The 20,021-nt window shown below is 41.4% G+C and overlaps 1 protein-coding gene across 1 annotated transcript in view; it reads left to right on the top strand.

Annotated features, from left to right (window-relative positions):
• KIAA1328 (KIAA1328 ortholog) overlaps nucleotides 1-16,879 on the top strand; it is a 156,557-nt gene extending 139,678 nt beyond the window's left edge. The window contains exon 11 of the mRNA XM_026040100.1: nucleotides 16,458-16,879. Within this exon, the coding sequence (XP_025895885.1) occupies nucleotides 16,458-16,668 (211 nt within the window). The 3' untranslated portion in view covers nucleotides 16,669-16,879. The remainder of the gene's footprint in view (nucleotides 1-16,457) is intronic.
• Nucleotides 16,880-20,021: the final 3,142 nt, after the last annotated feature.

Here is a 20,021-nt window from a genome sequence, read left to right as displayed (position 1 = left end):
AGGGCTTAGGTAACTGAATGCTCTGTGAAAGAGAGTGAGCAGGTGGACATGCAGCTTCTTCCTCAGTGGAACATGAACTTTATAACATAAGGCATTTAAAAAYAGTGACTATGCAAGTCAGGAAAGAAGGGTAAGAGCTGTCACTACACTGGGGAAGTCACTACAGTGACTACACTGTCACCTTTTCAAAGGTGACAAAGTGGTAAAGCCCCAGAACTTGGTCAGTGACCACAATACAGTTTGCAAGRTCTGAGTAGCACCTTGCACCAGTTATTTCTAATCTCCACTGGTCAAACACCATAGTCCAGAGACACTGAGTCCAGAGATGGTCTCAGTAGACATAGATCTGTCTTCTCAGTTATTTCCTACCAATGAGTTGCCTTCTTACAGATGAAAGTCTTTGCTCTGTATCTATATCACTTAAAGACATTAACCAGCACTTTTCACTATTAGATTTGTCCCATTCCAAAGGCYAGGAATTTAGAATTTTAATGTACCCTTTTTCCCTCTTTGTGGTATCCTAATTCTTCTATGCCTCAGTAAAAACCTCCAGCTCTTGTGTTTACCCCTAKGAACAACACAGTCCCGTCAGGGGATGTCACTTCATTATTTGTCCTTTTTCTTGACCATTTATGAAAGCGTTACAGTTCAGGCCCCTAGCAGATTTCTGGAAGGCTCTCAGGACATTTTAAAGCAGAACAGTTTTGCTGTTAGCTCTTTACCTGCCCATGAGTGGGTTTTCCTTAGTTTGTGGCAGCTTTTGAGTCTTTATGACAGATTTGTTGAAAAACTTCCAGAAAATGAGATAGACGATACTAACCTTATTTTCCTTGTTTTGGATGCATAATAGGGCTCTAAATCTATTAGAGTTCTCTGATTAATTTTAACTTTATATAGATTATTTTCCAATGCATCAAGCTTGCCTTTGTTATGAATTCTATTATTTCTATCAATCTACTTGGTCTAAATGTCAGACTTTTTCACTTGTAGTTTCCTGCAGCACTCYAGATCCCTTTATAAAAAGCAAACTTAGATTTGCCGATTTTCAGTGCCCCAGAATTGAGGCACTTTTAGGCAATTAGTCACGCACCACAGTTAATAGCTGAGCTATTTCATACCTGAGCTCCCTTAGATCTTAGTGAGCACCACCTGATCCCGGCACTTTATTATTTTTCATTCTGTTGCTTTGTTCTGCAGTGTATTTATGCGACACTTTGGCTGGAGTCACCTCTTCCACCATGTCCTCTCTGACATCAGAAACTTGGCGGGTTCCTGCGTGGAGAATTTGTTCATATAATTCAGTGACCTTTTCTGCTATGGCCTTATCGTCCTTAGGTGCTCCTTCCTAACTTTATCTCCTCCGGCCTTTTAAAGATGCTCAGACAGGCTTCCTATATGTGATGTATTTAAAGCAGAAGTTGTTATTAGACCTTTTGCATTCAGTAAGATAACCCATAATTTTCCTTGGCTGGGCTTTATTGTGTGCTCTGCTTTAATCTATCAGGGTTTATTCTTTGCTATTTTCTGTATTTGGACCTGAGTGGACATAATTGTGTCCTTTACTGTTCCACTTAGCTAGTCTGACCAGATTTCATCTTTGTGAAGTCTTTCTTCATAGGTTATGTGTCTTTCTTTGGGCCCCAGCRTGGTACCATTAAACAAATGTATCCTATTTGCAGGCATTTTTGCCCTTTTAACTGCCCTTTTTAATTTTTTTGAGAAACTTTCTCATATTTATGTCACTTTCCCTTCTGCAATGAAAGACTTCAGCAGTGAATTTTTGCTCCATGGGGATGTTCCATCTTGATGGTTGTTGTTACACTTTGGTTGTAACGTTTGAACAACCCATTGAGGTGTTCAGATATGGAAGAGCTTTTGTAGGTAGTCTAGGACTCTTCAGATTGCAAAAAGGGAAGACTAAGGTGAGGATACCTTAGAAGTTAGTAAGATCAAAAATGAAACAGGGATAATGARAAAAACTGATCTCCTCAGTGTTTAGATAAGATTAGAAGAGAACTATATCTGTTTATTATTTCATTCCAGATCTTTCATTCCACGTAATTTGATGAGTTGTAAATATTATTTTAATTTAGGGTATACATTTGTCAATGCAACTTCCAGCTCCTAGGTAATTTAGGGTTTTGGATAATAATGTTGATCTGTTGACCATGTTAAAAAAATATTTATTCTAGTCTGAATTTATCCAGTCATTTGAAAATGTAGTGGTAAATCAAGCCATTTATGGAAAGCAAATATCTTTGGTTTTGTCTTTTGTCTGTGTCTTTGTTTTCTCCACTCTACGAAGTTATCTCTTCCTGCTTTARTAGTGTAAGTGTTGTTTTTCTCCTTTGGTTCATTCTGTCTGTAAGTTTTAAATGATCTTGTTTTATATATACATCTGAAGAAGATGGTGGAGGAAAAAAGCTTTTTTTTTGGGGGGGGGGGCAAAAAACGCTCTGGTGTAACAATAGATAATTTATGTATTTAAAATCTTTTAAGGAGATTCTCAAAGCTTCAAATGCCATTGTACTTTTAACTTTCATTTTTGCTTCATCTGCATTGAATCATCTTTTACTACTTAAAACAGAAATTGRGTTTATTGAAACATTTCAGTTCTGATTATTTTTTAATAAAGATGAAGAAGTCCAACCTAATGAAATCACTGGAATGAAATGAGAAAAAAACATTTTAAAAGAATTAATAAGCTGAAGACTTGAAGGTTTTTTATTAAGTCCCATTTGGCTGTGTGTTTCTCTGTGTGTATCGCCCTGGATCAGTGGGGTGAGGAACTTGCCGTGTCAGAAGTGACCCTTTGCACTGTTAGACTGTCTGTTACAGTCCTGGAAGGGTGAGCTGCACACAACTTGCCTTGCCAGGAGTACTTGGGTTTRTAATTCCTGTACCCGTGACCATGAAATTGTGCTTTGAGATGTACAAGGGTACTGAATTCCGAATACTGAAGATTTTATTTCCCATCATTCTGGCCTATAAATATATTTTGGAGAATACATACACATCTGTCAATCAGATAGCAGCGAAACGTAACAATATATGAGCAACTTTCCAATTTATGAGCTTGCAGACTTTTTCGTACTTTGGGAAATAAAATGTTTCCTGCTCCATGAAGATGATCGAATAATTCAGTGTTGTGCTGGGCACGTCTATCTGTAGTACTGTGGCTGCAGTTTGGAGCTTGCTTTGSATGTCTCAAGTCCAATGTGGCAAATCCGTGTCACTGTGCCCTTGCCTGTGGATCTCCTGATAAAGCTACAAGCGCAACTTTTGTCCCAGCACTTTGTCCTTGTTGAGGAATCTCAGTGGTTTCAGTGCTTCATTCCCCCTTGCTGTAACGGGAGCAGGGAAACAGGGACTTCACCAGTGCTCCAGCTGTTGCTTCTCCCAGCTTTTGGCGACTGTGTAGCTGCTCCCTGCATCCCTATTCTTATCCATGCATCCAAATCTTTCTCCTTTGCAAAATTCAAATCCTTTTTTTTTTCTATCTCCCAAAGGCATCTTCTCTCTCAGATTTCTAGGCATGAAAGRAACCTGTGCTTTCTTAGCGCAGCCTGCGGTGCCGACTGGGGCTGCTATGAGCTTTACGGACTGTGCAGCTCACTAGCTGGTAGAGGCCTTTTGTAATTAGCTGAACAATTCTGTGGCTTTCATTCCTGTTTTGTTATGAACTTTTTAGCAGCAGACCATTTCTACCAGTGCACAGACCGTAACATCACATGACATTGACTTTACTCAAACCAGAAGATTTTTGTGCCAAGGTTGTAACATTGTATCATTACTTCATTGTATCTGTGTGAAAATTTTAATTTCACGCCCTGTGGACTTCACTGTCTCCCTGCTCTCTACTCGTGTTGTTGCATAGAAGGGTAAGTCCCTGGGTCACATTCATTTTGTAGGGTTTTTTTTTCTCTCTCTTTTGGAGGAGTTCTGTTTCTTTTGAGAGGTCTTGCTGTGAAGTTGTTTGGGGATTTCTGCTGCAAAAATATTTGCAATATTTAAGTGAATATACTAAGATATTTTTCCTAGATGTTTTACATGTGTATGTGATCTTGGTATTGAGGAAAAAATATATGTCTATATATATGATATTATGCTATGCTCTGATGTATTTTTACATGAGTAGATGCAAATGATGTGGTGAAATATGTATTAATACATACTTGGGATATGGGAAAGGCTATGGAAAGGCCGATGATAAGAATATTATTGTAATTCTTGTGTGTCCAGTCAGATTTTATTGAGGTGTAAACCCTTCTGTGTAGCCCTTGGTTAATGTTTTGGATTGGTTTATGGAGCTTCCCATTTCACAGACACTGGCACCTTCAGCCCTGCCCCGTGCAGGGGCTGTGCGATRGGCGATGGCTCAGTCCTTGCTGGTCGGTCACGGGCCTTTTGTCCATGAGGATTTGAGGATTTCAGCCATCTTGTGAGGCCCCTCCACATTTCACATGAGCCATGGGCCAGCAGCTTGGCTCACATTCCAGCCTTTCTCTTCCTGGTGGTTGGATATTCAGCAGAATATGGGGACGAGAGGCTTGGAGCGGGTCTCCGAGGCTGCTGAGAGCCTCGCACTTTTCTTTCGAGCGCATCAGTGACACTGTGTCGTCTCTGACAGAAACACAGCTTGCCTGCAGGTGTGTGGTTATCGCAGAGTAATCCTGCGGAGCCCCACAGCATCTTTGCTAGTTGCTGCTAGGAATGAACGAACTGAAATTTCTCTCTCTACCCATCWGTTCAGCAACCAAAAGTAGGTAATTTATCCCAGTGGGGCCCCTACCACCCGCGTAAATTTTCTGAAAGGGGTTGTTAGCGTGCGCCGGCTGTAGCCGAGGGACACCGGGCCCGAGTGCCTTGTACTCCGTGCTGTACCGCTGGCTTTTCCTGTAGGGTGCCTCCCGGCTTAGTGCTTGCCCAGTGTCGAGCCTAGTCAGGGCCCGTTTCCCCCTTGCTGGCAGTGACACTGCTGCACGCCACGGTCCCGTGCCGCCCGCTCCCTGCCATCCCTCGTCCCTCTTTGACATGCTAAACCAGGCACCGCCGGCACACGGAGGTGGGTTTTTTTTTTTTCTCACACCTACTGTTTTCGCACAGTGACTTCTCCTGAATTATGTATCTTCATCTTTGATGTATGAAATCTCCGCTGATTTAAAGATTACCCGGGGGAGTTGAGCGCACCTGGAAATGAGCGGGACGGCGGCGAGTGCCGACCCTTCCTCAGCGGAGCGCGAAGCAGAGAGGTTCGCAGCACTTGGGGCTAACACGCTGCTGCTTCAGGTATGATCTGAGCCATCCATGTGTCAGGGTGCCGGCTAGCTCCATTGCAGTGTTTGCTTTCAGGCAAAATTGAGGTACAGGTGTTTAGATAAAGCACTAGCAGATAGGAGGATTCTGGGTTCCTGACACCGAGGATTTCGTGAGGTAAAGTACCTGAAGCTGCTTGGGGCTCTCTTGCCGGGAGGTGACTGGAGCATTGTGAGGCTTCTGAGTTCGTTAGGAAGGGAAAAAAGAAGCCACCGTGTGTAGATTACACCTGTAATGTCAGTGAGATGCAGGATTGCAAGGCATAGAATCATTATGGTTGGAAAAGACCTTTAAATTTAAGTCCAGCTGTAAACCCATCACCCCTGTGCCTGTTAAACCGGGTCCCTAAGTGCCTCATCTATGCTTTTCTTAAACACTGCCAAAGACAGTGGCTCCACCACTTCCCCGGGCAGTTCCAGTGCTTCACCACTCTTTCTGTATAGAAAAACTTTAAACTCTTTCCTTTACAGCCCACTTCAGCTTCCTCTGCCTGCAGAGATGGGTCTTTGCTAGGRAATCTGCAAGATCTTGTGTTGGCCTCTTCTGCCAGTGTAACTGGCATCAAAGATGCTGTTACTCTGCCTTTAGGATTAATGAAGTTGTACCAATTAAAAGCTAAAAGCAGCAAGTATCACTCATATTTGTGGTGCTCAGTCTGGCCAGAAAAGGGCCTTTTTCTACAAGGCAAAATATGACTGTTCTCTCTATTTTGACTACTGTATTTGAAATTTAAATTCCTCTTGATTTCTGGGCAGTTTCAGCCCCGTTAGCTCCCTTTCACACCATCCTGTAAAGCTTCCTTTGCTTTCCCAACTCCTGCTATCCCCTGGCTCGTGAACAGAGAAGACCATGACATTGTTTTCTGTAATACATATCCCTTTAAAAATCAATCCTCCAACTGAGCACTTTATTCTCACTTCTTCTTTCTTTCTTTCTCTTTTTCTCCCTGTTCYTTGCTAAGGGACTGCTAGCATAAGCACTGGGGCTACCATCGTGGYCTTTCTGTTTCATGGATCGGGAGCTGGAAGATGTTTGCATTTACCTCCGGAGTGTAATTCTGACTGATGGGTTCTTATCAGGGTTGCCAAGTCCATCCATCCAATTGTCTATTTCTGTTCTGAAGACCACGCAACCATAAAGTTGAAAACCAATGTTGTATTTTTGGAATCTGAAATATCAGACAATGTATTTATGAATTATTTATGGAGAATGTGTTTGCAGTAATGTGCGGCATAAAATGGAAAGAACGCRTCTCCAGACTTGCCCTGAACTCTCCAAAGTGCATGCTAATAAACAGAATGATAACCTACCATCACTTTTGCCCTGTAAGATTTACAGTGCAAGCACTTTTTTGTGTAGTTTAATTCAAATCAGTTTGTCAACTTAAAGCTGTAGTGTTTTGTTTTAAAGTACAGCTTGGTGAGTGATTTTCTATTACTTAAAGAAATCTAGCTGTTTTCCTTCCCTCCCTCTCTTACTCTGCCAGACTTAGTGTCTGTAAATTTTTCTAGTCATGCTGGCATGGAGCCATGCTAAATTATGCTTTAATTCACAATTAGAAGGAAGTGGCAACTGTGCAGAGCAGCAAACCTTTCAYTTAAAATGGCCATTATACAAGATCATGATTCTACAGAATGATTAAGATATTGAAGAATAATTAAGATATCTTTAGATTTTTGGCCATTTAGAAGTGCTGGGCTTATTTAATTTTTTTTTAACCTCTCTGAAACAGCTTTTTCTATAATGACAGTAATATAGGACTTTATATTATCACAACTTGGTGTTTATTGGTATCTGAATTGTCTAATGGTAACATGTTTTCAGTGATATAGCTGACAGGGCAGAGATAATTAAGAAACAGAAGATTCTGACTGCTGGATTTTGCTATTAAATATTCCATGCTACAGCAGAAGAAATTAAGCTGATAAGCAGGAGGGGAAGAATAGCACAGATCTGCAGGAAGGTGTTTAGATACAGTAATTGTCTGTACGTAAAATATTTCACCAGGGTAGTAAAAAAAGAAAAGGGAAAAGTAAAATAAATAATTCTTAAGCATTCACTGAGGCATCTCATTTCCGAATGTCATGGTGTAAAATGGGAAGCTCACAGTGCCTCTTCACCCTGACACAACCATTTGCAGCCGAATGGGAAGAAGCCCAAACCCACGGAGCTGGGGCAGAACTTCTACCAGTTTCCACGGGGTCAGGATTACACCCGAATATTCACTTAAAACGACTGCGGGCCAATTTTGCTCCTCTGCTCAATGAGGTTTTAAATCTTGCACAGGTASTAGCTTTTTTGCCACAATGGTTAGAAAGTCAATGAAAGCTCACAGTTCAGTAGCTAAATGACAAGGTAAGAAACTTTGGAATCATAAAATGGTTATAAGTGCTTGACCTACAACTATGCAGATCTCCCAGTGACTGTATTGTTGAAGCAAAAAGGTGATTTATTATTTGGCATGTTAAGAATTTGGACCGAGCTTCTGAAGAACGAGAGACTGCTAATCCATGTAAATTTTGATGGACTTGGAAACCCGTATGGTATTTTATTTCCCTGAGCCATTCCTTTAAAATTTTTATTTATTTCTTTATTTAGTACCCCCCAAAGTTTTCAGTAACATACAGGGATATAAGCTAGTCTTAGCTCTGCAAGAAGCAAATAAGGGAAAAGAGATGAAACATGAAAAAGAAATCAAAACTGTGAGGCAAGGTGGAGAATAGCAGAGAGGAGGTGCAGAATTTTACTGCTACTACTCATGTATGCAACCCTTTGTCAAAGGCTGTAACACATTTAAAAGAAAAAGCACAATTTAAAAGATGATTCATTGAATTAGAGGATGCTGTGTGGGGAAAAATGCTTGRGGACAAACTTGTAAGAGCAAAATATTGAGGAGAAGAAAAAGCTGTTAACGCAGGAGAAGTATGGGGTTGAGGTATGGCAGAAAAGATGATGACAGCTTAGTTTTGGCCCAGAACAATAAAGGTTGAAGATCATAGTGAAGATTCGTTGTGATGACAGAGTGCTTAAGGGGAATAAAAGCTAAGCATGCTCTGAAGTGCAAAGTTATTATGTAATATCGCAGCAGAATCAGGGCCTCAGGTGTTGTACATGCACTAAAGTTCATTTTCTGATCTGAAGAGCTTTCAGACTTGATGAGATGGGAGAGGGTGTGTGGGAAGCGAGAGAAGGACAATACAAACCAAATGATTGCAGAGGTGGTTGTTAAACTCCATGGTTCTGTAATATCTCTCTGTTTTCTTACTAAAACTTTGTTCTAAGTTATCCTTTTGTTTTTGGCAGATCTGATTTAAAAGGTTTTTCCCCTAACCAATGCTCATTTCTCTGTTCATCCTCCCCCTTCCAGAATTATCACCACCTCAGTCATGCCAGTACAGCTGCCTGCAGCCATAGCTTAAAAGAAATAATCTAGATTTTTTTTTACCCACTAAAAGCAACACAAACAAAAACAATAAGGAGGCCTTTGACAGGCTGGTAACATCGCAGCAGAGTCTGAGTCAAACTCCAATGTGGAAGTGATAGAAAAGGTTGAGTTACCAGGGCAAGGATGTGGGATCGGGAGTGTTTGGGAAAGGAGTGCGGACAGGTGAGAAATTGAGGTGTTGGCCTCTGCCTGCAGGTCAATCAGAGATGACAGTGGCTTGTTGTGTCACAAGGAGGAATGAGTGGGGCACTAAGTTTCATAACGTCAACCAGTTGGATGCTATCATAGGTGAAACCAGGGTGAAAACTCAGGAAGAAATATCTTTTATCAGCTGTTACCTAGGGCAGGAGTTTTGTGAGATGCTGTTGCTGATGTCAGTGTGCTTTAGTGAACTGGGCCTGCCTGGTGTGCAGAACACAAATAGTGTTCAACCTCTGTCAAGATGAAACCCTCCTTAGTTCTGCTGTTTCGCTTTGAGGAGGGTATCCCACAATACCTTCAAGCATGACTCATTTAAGTTGGCAAAGGTATGATATTACTAAATGATGCTGCTTCTCTCCTAATTCCTCCAATTCAAAGAGCTACAGTCTCTCATGTGGCTTGCTTTGTTTTGTTTTATTTTTTTTTACAAGATTTAGTGGTAAGAACCACTAACCACCCCTCAGAATGAGGCGTTCAGCTTGCTGGTGTCGCAGGTCTTGCAGCCCAGAGAGATTAGTTAGAGCACGTTCCATCAATACATACAAATTAGAAAGCAGTGAGGTAGGAACAGAAAGGCCAGAGCCTGCAGAGATGAGACGAGCATCGCTCATGCTGGAGAGAGCAGCTCGTGTCCCTGCCTCTGTGTCCCCACACCAGGGAATATGGTGCTCGTTTCTGGCCGGTTGCGTTCTGGAAAGATTCTGTCAGAGATGGGAGGAGAGCAGYGAAATCTGTCGCCACGCTAGAGGTAGCGATGTACGAGAGAAAATGAAAATGTGTGGCTTGGAGAAAGGTTGACTGAGACGGCAGCAGAAGGGGAGAAAATAGGAGATTATTCAAATACTTAAGGTGGATTTGCACCAAAAAAGGAGATGGATTTCTGAGAGCTATGCAAGATTTTTAGGTATAACTAATGGTGTGAGGCTGGGAGGGAAAAAAAATCCTCTCTGTCTATCTCCAGATGACTCTCAGAAACGTTTTCKTGTTGTGTATTCCTGTTTGTGTCACATGTACCTTTCTTTTCAATGAAACTCTAAAGCAAAAATTCATGAAACATTTGTGCTGTTTTCCGTGCTATCTTGATCTTTTTAATCGCGTGTTATATCTTCCTCCCTGAACTTTGATGCATCTATTTAGACCATATGCCCTTTTGGACAAGACATCTCTCCTGTAAGTGTTTATAGAGTGGGTCCCCCTGATCCTTACCAGAGCCCCTCTGGGTTAGACTATAGCCCATAAATAAGTAATAATGGCAGTGATAGTGCGAGATGTATTTGGCTGCGGAATGACTTCCCAAGGAGAATAACAAGAGGCTGATTGTTAGCAACAAATATTAAGGAGCACACGGTAGGGAATGGTTCTCCGTCAGCAGGGAGATGGCTGGATGATCTAATAAGTCTTTTCCTTCTCTAGGTTATGATTCTGTGAATGCTGCCTTGGAGAGTTCTGTAACAGTCTCTGATACTGTAAGCTCTCTATTACGTGGGTGTGGGTTTTACAGCACTCCAGGAGGCACTTGCTGAGGACACTGTGTAAATATATTCTGTTTTACATTGTGTGATGTATTTTAAATAAAAGGCTCAGATCTTCTCTTTTAATTGCCTTGAAATAGTCTGCAGGCTGCTCTTTTTCTTTAAGAATTAAGAAAAAGTTGGAGGTGCTTTTGGAAAGTACAGGAAATATGATCCAGCCTGAAGTTGATTTAAGTACGTACAGCTCAGCTGAATCTGACTCTTCCTGTGCCCTGCAGTGACCAGTATCTACTCAGGCACCTGTTCTGCTTGAAAGTAAAGTAAAATGGGAATCTCATGCTGACTTGCAGAGTCCCTTTGTCTCTCATTCTGTCTGTATCATCTTGTTCATTCCCTTGGTGCTTCAGCCTTGAAGATTGCACTCTGCTCTTCATTTGATTGCAGCATCTTGAGAGTCACTACATGGGAATCCTCTGATCCCTGAAGATGCAGCACAAACATGAAAGGCAAGGTCCTCTCTCCGGGTTTCTGGCCTTTCAGGGAATTACTGCAGAGTTAGTCTCTCCTCACCTTTCCTTTTCTATGCAACCACCTAAAAGTCTCCAGCCACCACAAGACAGAATCCTGGTTTGGGCCAGCAGCGGATTTCACGTGTCCTTATGGCACAATCTGAGACAGACGGGGTTGCAGAGGAGCGATTAATTTAGCAGAGTTTTGCCCTCCACTCATATAGCCTATGTTACCTTGGGGCCAAGAAATCATCATTCARGTTTTTCATAGATAAAATGTTCGTGACGCCACCTGCGTGTCTGTCTTCAGATGCTTTGGCTACCAAGACCAATTCTCTGCCTCTATTTTAGGCTTTTATTTGCTCTGTTTGCTATAATCTAGGAGCTCGATACCTAGTTTARAATCATAGTAAGCTTGGCTTCCTTTTCTCTAAAATGGGTCTGTTTCTTACCCCTTGAATGTGTTTTTTAGCTGTATTTAGTGTTCGTAAAGTGCTTGGAGGCAGGCGGTGTTTTGCGAATACAAAATAGTGTTAGGCTTTGTACTTAGGCACAATACTGTGGCGTAATTCAAAGGCAATTCATGTAACATTAGTAAATCACTTTGAACTTTATGTTGAAAATATAAGCAGCAGTATAAAAATAAACCTTTTTATTTCCTGTGGTATATACAGTTAAATAAAGTAAACCTGCACAGCTACTAATCTCCAAGCCCGTATTGCCAGGATGCTTTGTTGAAATGCCATCCCTTGCAGAACAGACCTTCTGTGTGTTTTGTATGCAGTTATGGTTGAAGAATAAATTTTCAGAGCATGTAAATGAAAAGATATCTCTGAGCATGGTGATCAAATAATATCTGACACTGCTTGTTTAAGGAAATATACATATATTCAACTGCCAGAGTATTTATGACTCCAATAAGTTGGGCTATTTTGCCTCATGGGGAAATTCCTGCTCCTTCAAATATCAAATGTGCTTGGGATTGTGCTGTTTTTCCAGGAAGGAGAAAATGATATTATTGGGTAAATGACTGTGCAGTATGAAAATGCTGTAGTGTAGTTTAAAAATTGAACAGTGTACAGGAAATATCACATATTTTACCATGGGAAATAGACAAATATTAAAAATTCAATGACATATCCCCAACGTATAAATAAATAAATAAGCATCACTGTTCAGCCAACTGATGTAGGGGTGCTTTGTGGTTGCCTCCAAGAATGCTGGTTTTGCTATTATCCTGCACAGTGATTAATTCTGTGCATTATTTTTGCATAACCAGGCCATTTAGATACTGTACATTGTAGGAATGTCTGAACCTTGATTGCCCAGCAGGCTTTATTTGACAGAGAACCAACTGGTTGGAGGTGATTTCTCAGCAAGCACCCTGGGAATAAGAGGTTTATGGTTCCCGGAGCAACAGCCACATTTGCGTGTTTGTCATAGAAATGCAGGAGCATTTCTCCTTGTTCAGGTTGGGAACATAATACAAAGTAAGGTGCACCTGTAGCTGTTCTGAGAGTTGCATTTCTGCTGTACAGGCAATGAAAGAGAAATACTGTGGGAGGAAGGATTTGGCGCTGCGCGAACCTGGGTTTTGTACCATTTTCCTCTTTAAAATGTGAGCATTTAATGAGCTGTTCTGAATCATGATGCTTTATGATGTTTCCTGTTACCTTAGTGATGGCTGCAAAACTCTTTCACATTGAGAGCGTATAAACGCCACTAGATACTTCTCTATTTAATTAGGAGCTAATGCTGAAAGTTTATTACAAATTTACCGAAACACCTTAGTAGCTGAGGAGTCACATATTCAGCAACTGCTAATTGCAGGCACAGATTAAAGCCTGGAGAAGCAGCAGATCGGGAGGGGTGTAACCAGCCAGGGCACCGTTCTGCACTCCCACAGCTCTGTGGTTTGATCCCCGTGCTCCCCAGCTCTCAGATAGCTTGGGCATCTCCGTGCTCTTCTCCACTGAGCTGTATTGTACATGAAGGTCAACAAAGATCAGGTTTCTTTAGTGAAACAAAAGCTTCAGAACTYGCCTGTTTGCTCTCTTCTCATCTCAACCCTTTGGCAGGCCCAGGATGCCAGTTCTTTGTGCTGATGGCATTCATGAAGATTATGGAATAAGATTAGTTTCATCAAAGTGTAGTTATCCATATAGCTGGACCTCTAATCTAGGCTTGTAGAGTAGAACTTAAAAGTTTTCTTCTCCCAGGATGATACATGCAGACTTTCATGCTGATGAATGTTAGATTAAAAAAATATAAATATGGGGGAAGTGTCAAAAGCAGACTTAGAAAAGAGATTGTTTTTCAATCTGTTGGGGAGTGCTCATTGACTTTCTAACATACTGACAAATATAGCAAAAAGGTGGAGAGAGACTGAATCATCCTTAAAGGAATAGTTGCCTGCCTCATTTTCCTTCCATCCAGACAACAAAATACCATGTAGCGCCGACAGAGCGTTTGGGTTGTTTGGTTGAACGTCTATACGTGATAAGTTTCCATATGTAACTTAGGTGCTGGTACCTGGATGTTTTGTCTCTTGGGGGAATGTAGACAGTGTAAGGGTGCTCTGGGCTGTTAATTTACATTAAAAGTGTTYAGTGTTCGCAAGCCAAGTTTGACAGCCCAGTTTTAGTGTATGAAATAGCCTGACTTTTGAGTGCCTTGTCTTTGTGTCCTCCATAAAGTGTCATACTACTACTAATAATAGTGAAACCTGGTTTTACATATGGATTTATTCCAATCATGCAAGGAATGTATGCTGCTTTAGAGAACGTTGCGGTTTAGGATGTGAGCATCCTGACTGCGTCTCTTTAAACATTCGGGTACAAATAAACGGTGAGAAAATTGTCTTTCTGAGCTTCAGACCTTTCCAGGTCTACTGTGTTGCCTCCAGCCAGATGCTGTCTGATGTTCCCTAGACAAACTGGGGCAAACCATTATCGTGAGATTAAACACTAAATACYTGCGAGGAGCATTCTCTTTATCAGATAGCACTCTGTTAGCATAGTTCATTCACTTTATTGCATATATAACCACAGTGTCAAATAGACTGATTTACAACACCTGCTCTTTTACATAATCTTTGCTATTTGCTGCTCTTGTAATCTGCCAAATCATTTAGCCTTCCTGATAGCAGAAATGCTGTAAAACTTAGATAAACTTGTGGAAGAAATGAACTCCGAGGTAGCGCTGCAGTCCGGGGCCTGCACGTTCCCTGTAAACGCACCGGCTGGTTTGGTTTCCCCCGACCTAATCTGTGATTGAATGTGGCTGCTGGAGAAATTGAAAATTTTATGATAGCTCCACAGTCAGGGGGAGATAAGCATTTGTATGCTAGGCTAGATTAATCTAAAAAGGAGTTTAAGGTGTGGCTAATGAAACCAGTGTACGTGTTAACTGGTTTTCTTTGGGGTTCAAAGCCTCTGTGTGTATCTGTCTGTATAGAGTCTAGTCCAAAACTTTCTCTACGTGAAAAGGCTGTCTAATAGAGTTGTGTGCTAGTTTTTACTAGCAGTGTGGCTTTTTTCCTCTTAGGCTGGAGGTGTCTTTACAAGGCCTTAGTATTAATAGGGTTTTCTGAATGTAAAGACCCTTAAATTATGTTGCTCAGCTACCCAAAAAGCATTTGTCCTCTTGAAATTTTTTATTAGGATAATTGTAATGCATCAAATTTGAGGAGGGTCAGCCATTAACATAGTCCTACTGAAACAAGACTACCTGTGGTTTCTTGTTCTTGTTTTGAGCTACTTATCTGTGACTCTCTCAAGGCTGATTTGAACAGGCAGATTGTCCCAAGACATCCAGACAACCTAAAACCATGGAACGAGAATTTTGCAGAATGGATTTTTGATTGGGAGGAATGTAAGCTAGTACATCAGAGAGAAACTAAACTAATCCATGGGTAGCCAATTAGTTGGGAAACACCATAATGTAGTAAGGTGAGTCAGATGCTAGGGATGGTAACAGCCATCAAATTGGAAGGAGCCATAAAAATGATGAAGGGAATGAAAGGGTTGACTTTCCAGTGCAATGAGAGGAGAAGAAAGCTCTAATGATTTAGCATTAACACGACTATTAACCCATCACTGCCACAGCCCTGCGTTACTAGGAGGCCCCTGGCTAGCTGGGAAGCAGCTCTCGCCCCTGGAGCTCRTGGAAGAGCTAATGTAAGGTAGGATGGGTGGCTTTGCTGGGTTTACCTGCTGCTGCTTTGCATGAGGTGAGGGAACGACACAGGTGATGGGCTCAGTGCGGGTTTGAGGCCAGGAAGTGCATCTCGAAAAAGTGTTGTCAATACTTAGGAAGTTTTTGTTTCACCCCAATTTAGGCACCTTCTGTAGCTGGCTAATTGCTTAGTCTTGCAGAGCTCTTTCTGTCCTGAGTGGAAAAGCAGAGGCTTTTCCACAGGGACTCCAACCATGGAGCCTGAGATGTTCTTTTAGTGTACAGAGGAGCTTCTCTTTGCACGTACCAAAAAAGGAGCCCATAAAAATCACTGGCTCCACTGGTGCCCAGGGCTGGGTGCTGTGAATAATCTCTGTGTGCAAATCACTGAGTGTGTGAATTACTTTGGCGCTGGGGAAATCAGGCAGGTTGGTGCTAACAGTGATAAGATGGAATTATGTGGACTTTGGGGTAAAACTTTTGAGCAATATCCCTTCATTTGAAGACGAGCCTCCCTGGGGAAGCAGCGGAACTGCTTTTGTTTAAGACATTTAAAATTGGACAGCAGAAAATATATTGTAATGATCAATCCTGTGCTGGTATTTAGATCAGGTCTTGTCTTGTGTGAATATTAATAGGAAGTCTCTGTCTAAAGTATCTGCCATTATTCAGTGWGCGTTAGCAGCGAGCGTTGGCTTGCAACCTTCCTGCACATCTGTACTCACACTTAAAGGACAGTTTGAGTAATGTTTAGCATCTTTGCCTTCTCTCTTGGTGCCTGGAGCGCTGATTTTGTATTGCCTTGCTTAGATTGTATTCCTTGAGTGCTYGCACCAGACAGATTCCATATAGTGCATAGAGATTTACAGGAAGCACGTGTAGTTTGTGGCAATAATAATAAAGGCTCCTGCTGTTTTCAAATCCCTGGRAATCTAAATCAAGTGTAGAGTCTCTTCAAAAAAGTGCAGCCTGTGTGTAAGTCACTTTACTGGTACCTCTGTGGGTCTGTCTTGTACCTGCTCTGTGTGTTCGGCTGTCGTATCTCCGAGCTCTGTCCTCAATCTCCAGAGTGTGACTAAGACATTATACACCTCAAATGGAAAATCTGATGAAACAGCTTAAAATAAACTGTGTACCCGTGCTTTGCTCAACTCTTTTCACAACTCTGTGTTGGTATTCCTCATAGGAACGCRTATAGCAAAATCCTGCCTGTTCCTGGGGCTCTCATTGGGCAAATATAGGTGTAGTCTGAATTAGGAGGGTGGGGAGATTGGATTCAATTTGTGTGTGATGCCAAGATGCTTAATGGAACTGCGTTTTCTTGATATGTTTCTCCAGGTACGACGCCTCTCTTCTTGACCTGGTTGAGGCCATGAGTCCCATATCTGCCCCGGGACCCCTCTACAGAGAATCACCCAGCAGGAGCAAAATGCAAACACCTCGTCCCGTGAGCCACGGGTCGGCTTGGCACCCGGCCCCTCGGAGATCCGGGAGCAGAGCAGAGGAGTTGGAGGAGAGCCGGCTCCTCGAAGAGATTTTCTTCATTTGACAAGGCCTACTGGTCTACAGCCCCTCTGTAGAATTTTTAGAACTTTTTTTTATTTCTGATTTGTTTGTGTCACAGTATCATTTTTAAATTATTTGAGTGATGATTGTCTTCTCTCCTCTAAAGCATAGCTAATAGCATCCTGTTTCAGTTTGTATTTAGCAATCATGTCCCAGGAACATTTTTGAGAAACCAGTCAGGAAGTGTTACCTTTTCTCTCTTTTTTTTTTTTTTTTTGTAATCCTTTCACATGCCAAGTAATCATTCTAAAATAGGATTTTTTTAATGCACAATGTTTTCTAATAGATTGAAGTCACAGTTTAGCCAGCCTCATATTGAAAGTTTATTTCATTATCGATTTCTTTTTTTTTTTAAGCTCTAAAATAGTTTGCAAGAACTGCCTAACACTCAAGAACCACCACATTCCAAGTAGATTAGTTTCTAATTAAACTACAGCCTGTTTAAAACCTGGCTTATTATAAAGGTACAAGCACTTTATTACTTTTCCCAGTGATTCTATGATCCACTTTTGCCTTCAGCATTCTGATATTTACTGTGCTGGGATTTTAGGGGATGTATCCTAAGCTCAACTGCACAGTATCTAATGACATTAATAGATGTCATTGCAGGTTGATGCACTAGATATCCATTCAAAATACATTCTTCCTTAAATTAGTGCTATTTGACATAGTTTATATGCTGGGAAACCTAACCCTGAAATAGCGAAACACAGTCAGACATTGTAGTGGTCCAAAACTTGGTTTATGTACTTTTCAAGACGAAATATATAGTAGTTGTAGGATAAGAGCAGTCTTCAGACATTTTCCCTAACTTGCACTATTTTGATCCTGTATCCAGGCTCTATTGTAAATAAGACAAATCAGTAATTATTTCCACTAGCGTCTCGCAATGCACATTTCCCTGCCGGCTTTAATTATTCATGCTGTATCTATTTCAGTTTATTTAAATGCACTTCCATCTACTGCATGCACTTGGTTATTTAAAGAAATGTGCAGAATTTGTAAAAATGACTGCAGATTACAGGATTAATGGTCATTTTCTCCACAATGCAGTGTTCATATTTTATTGTAACAGTAGCCACCGGCATGTGTTCCTAGAAATATGAGGCTAAAATACTCATTTTGCACGGTGAAATTGCAGTGAGGGAAAGGCAGAATTGTGCCAGTATGGGCAAGTTCTAGGCCATTTGCTCCCAAACACCACTGCGTGGGCCAGTACAGCTTTTGTGACAGTCTCTTTAGACAGCCCTGCTCATCTTAATGGCAGTGAGTCTCTGTTCTGGTGCTTGGGGTAGTGCTGCTGCCTCCCACTCGCTTGCTCTCCTGCAGTAGCTCTCGTGAAGCACTTGCAAGGAGCTCGCAAGACTCAGCAGTGGAGCCCACAGTGGGATCATGCAGCTTGTACAAACGTGTGCCCCTAGCAGCACGGTGCTTTTATAGCAATGAAATAAAGGGAGAAAGAAGGGGGAGCTGAAACTTAAGTTATTCGGAGCGGTTTCATGCGAATCTGGTCTTAATCACAAATTAAATGATGTCCTTGTCTTATATCCCAGCTGAATTTTAAAACCTTGCAGGAGTTTGTTGGGGAACCCTTGTTACTGGACCAGAATATGATTGCTGAGGAAAGGCCTTGCTTGKTTTTTTCTGGCTGTCTGTAAAATTATAGTGTTTGCTAACATGCCCATCTGGTCCCTCTCGCTCTGCTCCCAGAGCGTCCCAGGACACAAATTTCTGGTTGAAATTCCAAAGACAGTAGGTGCCCTGTCCAAGTACAGTAGTTGGGAAAAAGATTTTCTCACTCAGTGCATTTCTGCTGACTGAGTCTTGGGAATCAAGGTGAATATATTCCTCTCCTTTGAGAGAACAGGAAAAGGGAGAAGGAAGGAAGAGAAAAACTCAAAAGAAAAAGCAGGAAAGCTGTGAAGACATGACCAGCACGTAGGTTTCAGAGGTTTTTATATTCTTTTTTTTTTAAGGTTTATAAAGAAAATGTTCTTCAGTTTCAGTCCAGTCACTTTGCTTCTCTTTTCCAGTTTGACTGCAACTTTAATCGCCTTTTCTATAAGTACTAACCTTTTGAAACAGCAAAAAAAAATGTATATTTCTTAAAAAGGTGCCTTTGTGTACACATTCCAGAACACTGCATGGGAGCATTTTGTTCTTTGTGGGTGCCAATGTTTTAACTATTTTACAGTTCTTTCTGGTTCATTTTGTCCATTAACTATTCTGTTTCTGGTGGTGATTTTTGACTTGAGTCTGTATTTTATTAGTAACCTTTTTTAAAAGGACATTGTCAAGATTGTGGGCTCTCTGCTCCAGGTGCTGTCCATCAGTCAGAGCTACATGGGAGACAAACCTTTATGTTCTAGCCAAGAATTCTAGAATTCAGATGGCTGAAATATCTGGTGGGTGAAGCTCTTTATGTTTTAACTATCTCTAAGCTATCTACCAAGAAAAAAAAGAGCTGTTAATTTGGCAGACTCTGAAAAATCATTTTTTATAATGCAGGCTCTTGCTCTAGTTATCAGCAGTACATTAGGAATAGTGTTTAGCAGTCAGTGCAAGCAAAGATATTTTGCCATGAGGCACTACAAAGTTGAAGTTATTAAAACATTTATAGCCTTAGAAAAAAAAATCAATGATTGTCAAATAGGAAAGGACAAAATCAGTAGTTGGAACTGGGAGGGGAATTGTTTTCCATCTGCTAAAGCAGTGGAGGAAATGCAAAAATTAAACTAGCAAAAGCAATCACTTGACAGTGTCCTTTTAAGTTTAAGCTCCTATATTAGGAAGCTGCCGCTGGGGAGTTAGTCCAGCTGTAGATTGTTTGTCCAGAGCGTTCCCTGCTAAGACACTTCAGCTGCACATCAGGCTGTGCTTTCCATGAGGCTGTGTGGAGTTACGTGACTTCTGCTGTGGCTGGTGCCCCGTCTTCACTTTGTGTTCTCCAGGGTGGCTCGTGTCCACGCGCTCGCCGCGYTTGTGTCGTCGTCGTTTTGTGCACCTTGCACACAGTGGGCCTGCAACAGTCACACTCTTTCTACTTTTAGCCTCTCCACTCCCACTGTTGAATCCCATCTTAAACCTAAGCATATATTAATATGTGTGTGAGGTTTTAATGTAATAAATTATCTGGGAGTTTCATTTTATCTTCCGGACCTTCATTTATTTGAATTTTTCCTGTATTTTTTTTTTATCCAGCTCAGATATATTAATTATCTTTGGTAATATATTCCAATTTCCACATCGTCTTATCACAGAATCACAGAATTACACAATGGTTGGGGTTGGAAGGGACSTGTAGAGATCATCCAGTACAACCTCCCTGCTYCAGCA

This window comes from Nothoprocta perdicaria, unplaced genomic scaffold (assembly GCF_003342845.1).
Source record: "Nothoprocta perdicaria isolate Ctin4 unplaced genomic scaffold, notPer1 scaffold_10, whole genome shotgun sequence".
In the NCBI taxonomy this organism is placed as follows: domain Eukaryota; kingdom Metazoa; phylum Chordata; class Aves; order Tinamiformes; family Tinamidae; genus Nothoprocta; species Nothoprocta perdicaria.
Note: the sequence above shows the minus strand (reverse complement) of the source record. Positions and strands in the feature narration are given on the sequence as shown.